We start from the raw sequence: 9,475 nt of genomic DNA, 5'->3' as shown, positions 1-9,475 counted from the left end.
GTTACAGTCATCATTATGAGGAGTGGATCTTACAGTTTGAAGATCAGTAACAACTGGCTTTTACCTTCAGATCATGTATTCTGTTCCTTTATTCTGCTTAACAGTTTTAGGAACTTTATTTTTTTATTTTTTGTGTTTGACATCACATTTTATTTTTACAATTAGAATATGTTTTTATCCAAAGCAACTTACAGTAATGAGTGCATACATTTTCATACTGGTCCCCTGTGGGAATTGAACCCACAACCCTGGTATTGCAAGGGCCATACTTTACCAACTGAGCAACTATAATATCCAAATGCACTCACAGTTCAGGATGTTGCTTCCACTTATACAATCTTTTGTTGAAAAACAATAAAACAAATATAATGAATAAAAATCCTTGTCTCTTCCTGTTCAGATCTCCAGCAGTTCAGGTGATTTACTACAGTTAACCTTCAGTACTCAGATCCTGACCTTCCAACCAGAGCAGCTGTCAGCTGACAACATTACCACAGCAGCTCAGATAGCTAACACACTGCTTCAGTCTGCAAATATCACAGGGGTATAACATGTTTTGAAATCAAGTCGTGACTATGACATGTTCTGGAGAGAAACGTAAGGTTGTTACTGAAGTTGAAATTTGATTTGAACACCTGAGGTTCATCCCCTGGTTTTGATTATGCTGCAGGACATCACAGTGGCAGCTGTAACCACCATCAGTCAGCTGCTGAATGCCAGTGAGGAGAGTACACAGGAGAGAGACGCTGTCCAAAAGTACAGGAGTGTGTTTGTCTGTGTGAGCGTGCGTGTGTGTGTGAGCGTGCGTGTGTGGTGGTGTGTATTTCTACATATGCTTGAGTTTATGTGTGTACGTGTGCCTCAGTGCATGTCTGTATGGGTGCATGTAAACTAATGTTTTTCTGTGTTTCTCTCCCAGCCTCACAGAGACCCTGGAGAAGTTTTCCCTGGACCAGCACAATAATGTGTCCTCGGTGGTTCAGCCCAACCTGGTAGTCCAGTCTGTCCAAGTACCAAGTGACACAGTAGGGATCCAGTTTACTGCTCTGACTGGTGAGTGAGACTGCTAGTGAACCTACACACTGGCATTTAAATTGATAGTTTATATCTGTGTTGACAGATTGGGTAAATCATCTCATTTTTTAAATGTTTCCTCTGCTGGTCAGTAAGGTTTGGTATGGATTGTATCTCATATTAATCTCCTTCTCCAGGAAGATCTGGTAATTTTGTGGCCAACAGAATTCATCAAACCATAGTTTGCAGTGCATCAGCACCACTGTCATGGAGGACGTAAACTCAAGCACCGAAGTAACAACTGAGGTGGAACCAACAACAGGAGTGGAACTCACCGAGCCTCCCAGACCTGCAGTCGAGAGGAGACTACCAGGGCACAGGCCGTATGTGAAGTGGCCTGGCGCCAGTGACAAGAAGTTGTGGGAAACAGTGAATACTGACCTTACCTTGACCCTCGAGAAACTTCGAGGCACAGTGGAGAAGAAGTTGGAGAGAATGGGGGACATTATCTATGAGTACGGGACAGAAAGATTTGGAGTGGAAGAGGCAAAAGGCGGGAGAAAGGTTCCAACCCCACCAGTTTCCAGGAGGCAACAAGAAATCAAGCGCCTCGTTCAAGAAAGGCGACAGCTTAAGAAACAGTGGAAGAAGGCCTCGGAAGTGGAAAAGGAGGGCATAGAGGCACTTCAGGCTGATATCAAAACCCGGTTGGCATCCCTCCGCAGAGCAGAGAACCTACGGAAACGCAGAAGGAAGAAAGAACAAACTAGAACTCGATTCTATAAAGATCCCTTCAAGTTCCTTAAAAGTCTCTTCACGAAGGAAAAAAGTGGAGCTCTAAAAACAACCAAGAAAGACCTAGAGGAGCACCTGAGAACAACAAACTTTGACTCAAAGCGACATGAACATCTGGCCATCCCATCAGATATCCCACCCATTGAACCCCCGGAACATCATATTGAGACCAGCCCTCCGACATGGAAAGAGGTGGAAAACACAGTTCGACGGGCAAGAACAGCATCAGCCCCGGGGCCAAATGGAGTCCCGTACAAAGTGTATAAGAACGCACCAGACGTCCTGAGGTTCCTCTGGAGGCTTATGAGAACAGCTTGGAAAAATAAGATAATACCCAAAGTGTGGCGTAGGGCAGGCGGGGTCCTGATCCCTAAGGAGAAGGATGCAGTGAACATCAGCCAATTCCGCCCAATCTCCTTACTGAATGTCGAGGGTAAAATCTTCTTTAGGGTCATTGCCCAGAGGATGGCCGAGTACCTGCAAAGGAATGCGTACGTCGATACATCTGTACAGAAGGCAGGAATATCAGGGTTCTCTGGCTGCTTGGAACATTCCAGCATGATCTGGCACCAGATCCAAATGGCCAAGGTGGAAAAAAGGGACCTCCATGTAGTCTTTCTTGACCTCGCCAATGCATTTGGCTCTGTGCCCCATGAACTCCTGTGGTCTGCCTTCAGATTTTTCCACATACCGGACACCATCACAACCCTGGTGAAGTCGTACTTCCAGGATCTGCAGTTCTGCTTTACCACCTCAGAGTTCACCACCTCATGGCAGTGCCTGAATGTAGGTATAATGGCGGGATGTACCATTTCTCCGTTGGCATTCATAATGGCAATGGAGGTTATCATCAGATCCTCAAAATGGGTTGCTGGTGGACAGCGAGTCGACTCTGGTTTCCGCCTCCCTCCACTCAGAGCCTACATGGACGACATTACAACATTGACCACCACTGTCCCATGCACCAGGAGACTGCTCAGAAAACTCGAGGAGAACATCAGCTGGGCCCGTATGAAGATTAAACCATCCAAGTCACGCAGCATCTCGATTGTGAAGGGAGTACTCTCTGACCTGAAATTCTTCATCGGAGATGACCAAATCCCAACAGTGTCTGAGCAGCCGGTAAAAAGCCTTGGAAGGTGGTATGATGCAAGCCTGAAGGACAAAGACCAGGTGCAACAGCTGCGCAAAGACATCAGTAGTAGCCTACAGTCCATCGACAACACCCAGCTACCTGGAAAGTTAAAGGCCTGGTGTCTGCAGTTTGGTCTCCTACCCCGGGTGTTGTGGCCCTTAGCAGTGTATGAGGTTCCAATCTCAACAGTGGAGAAGATGGAAAGAGGAGTCACAGGCTACTTAAAGAAGTGGCTCGGAGTTCCACGATGCCTTACCACCATAGGCCTCTATGGAGATGGTGTCCTCAAGCTGCCCCTCACCAGTCTAACAGAGGAATTCAAGTGTTCAAAAACCAGGCTCCAGATGACACTGAATGAATCTCGAGACCCAGTGGTGAGCAACAACGCGCCGACCTTGGCAACTGGGCGCAAATGGAGGCCAGGAAAAGCAGTCCAGGAGGCAACAGCAGCCCTCAGACATGCTGACATTGTGGGTCATGTTCAGCAAGGGAGAGGAGGCCTTGGGCTAACTAGCCGTGCTGCTTGGAGTAAGGCCACTGCACCAGAGCGGAGGAAGATGGTAGTGCAGGAAGTACGCCATCAGGAGGAGGCTGCAAGGTGGGCCAAGGCAGTCTCTCTTTCCAAACAGGGACAGTGGACTCGATGGGACAGTGTGGAGAAGAGGAAGATAAGCTGGAAGGATCTGTGGGCCATGGAAGCGAGGCGGTTGAGCTTCTCCATCAGAGCAACATATGACGTCCTTCCAACACCAGTTAATCTTCACCAATGGTATGGTGAAGATCCGGACTGTGCCCTCTGTTCCATGCCAGCCAACCTCAGGCACATTCTCACAGGGTGTAAAACAAGTCTCACTCAAGGACGCTACACTTGGCGTCACAACCAAGTCCTTAAAAACCTTGCGTCCGCCCTGGAGGACAAGCGAGCTGCCACCAACTCCCTACCACCCCCATCAGCATCACAGCCCTTACGGACAAACTTTGTCCGCGAAGGGGCTAAACCACCGAAGCGCGGCTCGACACCATTAGAGCGAGACCAGCTGCGCTTGGCCCGCGACTGGAAAATGCTAGCTGACATTGGCCGGCAACTTGTGTTTCCTCCGGAGATCGCAACCACCACCCTAAGACCTGACATGGTGCTCTGGTCCCGTTCACTCAAGAAGGTCTTCATCATTGAGCTCACAGTACCCTGGGAGGACTCAGTAGATGAGGCTTATGAGCGAAAGCATCTGCGCTATGCCGATCTAGCTGCCGAAGCACGGCATCATGGCTGGAACACAGAAGTCCGACCAGTGGAGGTGGGCTGCAGAGGTTTTGTGGCAACATCTACAACCAGACTGCTTAGAGACCTTGGAATTAAGGGCCAGAGCCAGCGTTCGGCAATCAAAGCTGTATCGGAGGCGGCAGAAGGCAGCAGTCAGTGGCTCTGGATGAAGAGGAAAGACCCCAGCTGGGCCCCGAAGTGAGAGGGCCAGGAGGTATGCGGTCAACAATGCTTGACTCAGGGAGGAGGATGCCCCTGCCATGCATAGTCCCATGGGATGTTGGCTATCATCAACAACTCCTATGACTAATTGGGAATGGGACGCAAGCGTAGGATTGATCACCCTGTCGCTGGCCGCCTTTGGGGAGGGTGTATAGTGTGAAAGGCCGAAACACCCTAGGAACCAAAGGTACACTACTGATGATGCGCTCCCCAAATTTCACCAGGCTCACTGTTCATTAACTCTTGGAAGTGCTTGCACAAAGGATAGTAACATCTCATCCTGTGTTCTTAGAATCTCAACACCAATACCTCTGAACTGATAGCTGACAAAGGAGGTTCTACCGATGTCCAGATTGTTATCAAATTCACACCAGGTGAGTCAATGTTGGTATACAAACATAGTGTATAAACTCAAGCTTAATTTTCCTTGTACCGATATCACAGAGAGCTTAACTGCTCTTTGTGGTCTCAGAAAACATGTCAGCAGTGATAAAAATATTGATTGTCCAGTAAAGTTCAGTCACATGACATATGGATAAATAAACTATTGAGAAGTCATTTGGCTAGTCAATAAACTATTGAGAAGTCATTTGGCTAGTCAATAAACTATTGAGAAGTCATTTCCACAATAAGCCTACAAGGCAAGGTCATGCTACTCATGTATATGAAGTCCTGACATGAACAACAATCTCTCTCTTTCTTTTTCTCTCTCTCTCGCTCTCTCTCACACACACACATCAATTCCAAGGGTTTTATGGGCATTAGAAACAGATGTTTACACACTCACAAAGATTTCAAAGGGATATATAAATTTCAAATGTCATTATGCCTATGTAGTGTTTTAATGATGTCTCTCTCCACTCAGTTTTGCATAGTAAAAACACAAACCACTCCATTGGTTTTGTGCTCTACCAAAACGACCGGTTCTTCAGGTCCAAGGCTTTCAGCGCTTCTTCAGGGACCAGCAGAAGGGTCATCTCTGCTAACCTGGGACAAGTGTCTGGATTACATGTTGAGATGCTCTTCAAGCCCACAGTAGGATTTATCTTGGAATCAGGAAACACATAGTGGTCCAAATTCTAAGTCAGGGGATAGGCAGCACAGTTTCTGGAGTGCCGCAGGTATTTCTAGGCACTACATCTGACCAACTAAGCTAATTGATCAGTTCAGTGATTGCCTAAAGTAAACACACCTGGTCTTCCAGGTCGTTTAAATAAAAAACATGACGTGCCTGTAGCCCTCCAGGACCAGGGTTGCCTACCCTTGATCTAAGTTATCCATTGTTGCTTATCCGCCATAAGGAACAGGGAAGTAAGTATATGTTGTATTGTATACAATATGATTTATGATAATTGTAATTTCTTCTTTCCCACATTTGCTTATTAATGACCTGTTATATAATTGACTTTTTATATATTTATTTTTATAAGGAATACTGTGAATGCATGTCTTTTTCTGAAGGATTTACAGTGAGTTTGTGTCTGTTCTCACTTCTCAGGCTGTTCCCAACACCTCCCTCTATGACTTTGCCTGCGTGTCATGGAACTACACGTTGAAAGACTGGAGCACCTTTGGCTGCTCCAAAGTCAACCACTCAGCAGACGGCCTGCGATGTTTCTGTAATCACACCACTAACTTTGCTGTGCTGATGGTGAATAGCTAGCTGCCTTCATCTCCCTTTTACTGACCACACTCTGACATATCTTATACATCATTAGCAGGATCCAGACACATGAGGCAATTACTTTCTATATGACTGTGACAGAAACATATTTTTAATGTTCTTTCTACAGTCGTACAGGAAGGATTTTAAATACCCTGAGCGCTCACCATATTGGGATGTTCCATGTCAATCATTGGGTTGAGTTTAACAATAACATTCCAGATGGTGACCAGGTAAGATCCTACAGGGTTCCAGAACCAATTAAAAATATACAATAACATTCCAGATGGGGACCAGGTAAGATCCCTCAGGGTTCTAGAACCAATAAAAAATATTGGGTGCTTCTCAATGGTGTAAAGAAGCCCATTTATCCAACAGGACTTGATAGGTGAAACCATTATAAAACCCACTATTAATGAACCAACACATCCATAGCTACACATCTAACTTCCCTAACATAGTGTTGTCTATCACCTGTCCCCAGGAAATCACGCAAAACCAACCCAACGGTCCTCTTAGTGAGCGTCTGCATGTGTCTCCTGATCTTCACCCTCCTCTTCATGTTGGGAGTGGACAACCCTCATAAACAGCTGGGCAAACCTGAAATACAGAAGGACAACATTCTCCCCCCGTCCGACACACACACAGAGCGGGACAGAGGTCCCTGTACTGCAGTGGCAGTCCTGCTGCAGTACTTCCTGTTGGGGACGTTCACCTGGAACACGCTGTTCGCCACACATGTCTTCCTGATGATCAGAAACAGCCTGGCCACCAGCCCGTCACACTTCACAGCCTATACCGTGGCCATCGGATGGGGTAGGACAGCATGGAGAAACATCAAGTATTTAGTAGTTTCGGCTGACATTAGACCTGGGCTCCTTGAACCAAAACTAATGCTAGGTGATATTTTCAGGCTCTAATAAGCATGAAATAGAACTTAAAAGCTACTTGTATAGTGATGTAATGTCTTTAGAGGATGTTTGTGTGGTATATATATATACTCTGTATATGGCTGCATGTAAATCTACCAGGAAATAACAACAACATTTTCTCCTTTAGGACTGCCTGCAGTTGTGGTGGCCCTCACCTTAGGAATTAGTTACAGAGTGGATGATCCACTGGGTTACAGGCAGGAAGAATTGTGAGTCAATACTGTACTATACTAATTCTGTATTACTTCTCTGTACTATATTGTATTATACTATACTGTACTACTACTGTCTTACTTTTCTGTACTGTATTGTACTATACTGTGCTATACTATACTTTACTGTACTATACTACTACACCTGAGTGCTGTGCTGAACTGCAATTCACTTCCTCTTCTGTGGTTATCTTATAATAGGTTGAATTTAAATTAAAACGGGGCAATTGCTTTATAAAACTCATGCTGTAAAATGTTATCCTGATCAATGTTCATATGCATGTTTATAATGCATGCTAATAATTGGCCAAGAACAATATAAAAAGTTCAAACATTATTATTATTATTATTTTAATTATCAATTTTGTTCAAAGGTTTCTTGTTTACTTATGCCACCCACCATGTTAACTTTACACCACGTTATTCAAATCACTAGCGTCCTGTTTTGTCTGTCACATTGTCCCACTCTCTAACTCATGAATTTGACCTCTCAGTAGCTGGCTTGCTGCCCTCGATCCAAAGGGGAACTTTGACTTCAAGCTGCCAATGTTTTGGGGTTTCCTGATTCCTGTGGCGTTCATGCTAATCTTCAACACGGTGGTGTTGCTTTGTTTTGCAGTTAAGACCAACCCACATTTAACCAGGTAATATTAATGGGGGCATTTGGGGGGCACAAAGTAGAAAGTTGTAGTCACAAAGATCAGTTTGGATTTAAATGCCTACTAACAAGCTTGTACATTTTTTTTCTGTCTTTCAATTTAAAACTTGTGAAAAATAAAATGTATTATTTTATTATTAATTCAGTCATTAGTAATCAAATCATCAAATTTAATGAGCACCATGCTTTAACCCACTCAGTCAATGGTAGCATACTGTTCTTATACCACAGCATTACGGCAGTCTATTACAGCAGTCTATTACAGCAATCTAAGTATGTTGGTTATGTTTCCCAGTACAAGACACACATCGATGAAGAAGAAGTTCCTCAGTAGCTTTTCTCTGGCTGTGGTGCTCGGTCTCTCCTGGATCCTGGGCTATCTGTTGCTCATTACACAGAACCAGACCATGTACACCATACTCAACATCTCCTTCTGTGTTCTCACCACCACTCAGGTAGTAAATGTATGCACTCACTACTCTGGATAAGAGTGTCTGCTGAATGAATCAAATGTCAACTAGAAATACTAGTGTACTATTGTACCACAGAATCCAGACGATTGACAATTAGACACCTACTAAACATAAATAAATTGAGCTGCTCTTTATGGAAACACTACCTTTGTTTGTCCTTGTGTGTTCCTGAAAATACTTGATCATGTTTTTGTGTTTGTGTTTTTGCTCCACAGGGCTTGCAGATTTTCATTATGTTCACAGCAAGAACATCAATTGTCAAGAAAAAATATTTCAAGTACTTTGAAATCTGCCTCTAGTGTTGGGATCCCTCTTCACACTAGGAAGTTCAGTCTATGGCGAGGCGAGCACAGTGATAAAGTAGAATCATACACACATCTGGACACTGATCTGTCATTTTCACCTTGTTCCACAGACATCTAACTGATGGGCTGCAAGTTCAACCTCTGTTGTAAAATATCTCATATACCTCCACTATTGTCCTATAATATACAGTATAATACACACAACATTTTGTATGACGTATATTCACTGTGAATTCCCTTAGAAGTTGTGTTGTCCAATGAACTATCAAAATAAAGGAAGTGGCACACTGCATGCATCATCTCCCAACAATTTAATGGGTATTTACCAACGTTTCGGCATCACTGTGCCTCCCTCAATGATTTTTTTGACACAAATGCTGTATATCCTGAATATTTGTTCTTTCTAAAATGTTACTGTTTTTAAATAAATCTGTGATTATTCTCTTTAAGCGGATGTTTGTTTCAGTAGACATAGCGAGAGAACATTATTTTACACAATATCTCAGAAAATAGATTTAGACTGCAAGCTGCAGCTGCCAATTACATCTGTGGTAGAGGACTATGAGTCAACAAAAGCACATCAGCCTATGATGCTGCGGGACAGCAAGGATGAGCGGGTTCGTCAGGCAGAGATTGAGGTCAGTGGTCGCAAGTGGTCAACCAGCAGAGCGCTCAGGGAGGCGGAGGAACAGCTGCAACACGGTGACATTGTTGGGTCGGTAAACCAAGACAGGCTGAGTCTGCGATGCACAACCAGGTCAAGCTGGAAGAAGGCAGATTCCAAAAAGTGCTGTGGTGCAGAGGT

At 44.5% G+C, this 9,475-nt stretch overlaps 1 protein-coding gene across 1 annotated transcript; it reads left to right on the top strand.

Annotated features, from left to right (window-relative positions):
- The first annotated feature begins 4,562 nt into the window (after positions 1 to 4,562).
- Positions 4,563 to 9,113, top strand: LOC110497005 (adhesion G-protein coupled receptor G7-like). The gene is given in 11 exon segments (XM_036951889.1): positions 4,563 to 4,614; positions 4,720 to 4,801; positions 5,293 to 5,462; positions 5,926 to 6,078; positions 6,221 to 6,248; positions 6,251 to 6,323; positions 6,575 to 6,906; positions 7,150 to 7,231; positions 7,729 to 7,878; positions 8,188 to 8,347; positions 8,581 to 9,113. Coding segments are annotated over 9 exon segments (1,080 nt in total). The 5' UTR covers positions 4,563 to 4,614; positions 4,720 to 4,801; positions 5,293 to 5,444; the 3' UTR covers positions 8,665 to 9,113.
- The last annotated feature ends 362 nt before the right edge of the window (positions 9,114 to 9,475 follow it).

This window comes from Oncorhynchus mykiss, chromosome 18, assembly GCF_013265735.2.
Source record: "Oncorhynchus mykiss isolate Arlee chromosome 18, USDA_OmykA_1.1, whole genome shotgun sequence".
NCBI classification, from domain to species: domain Eukaryota; kingdom Metazoa; phylum Chordata; class Actinopteri; order Salmoniformes; family Salmonidae; genus Oncorhynchus; species Oncorhynchus mykiss.
This window is presented reverse-complemented; position numbering and strand designations above follow the sequence as displayed.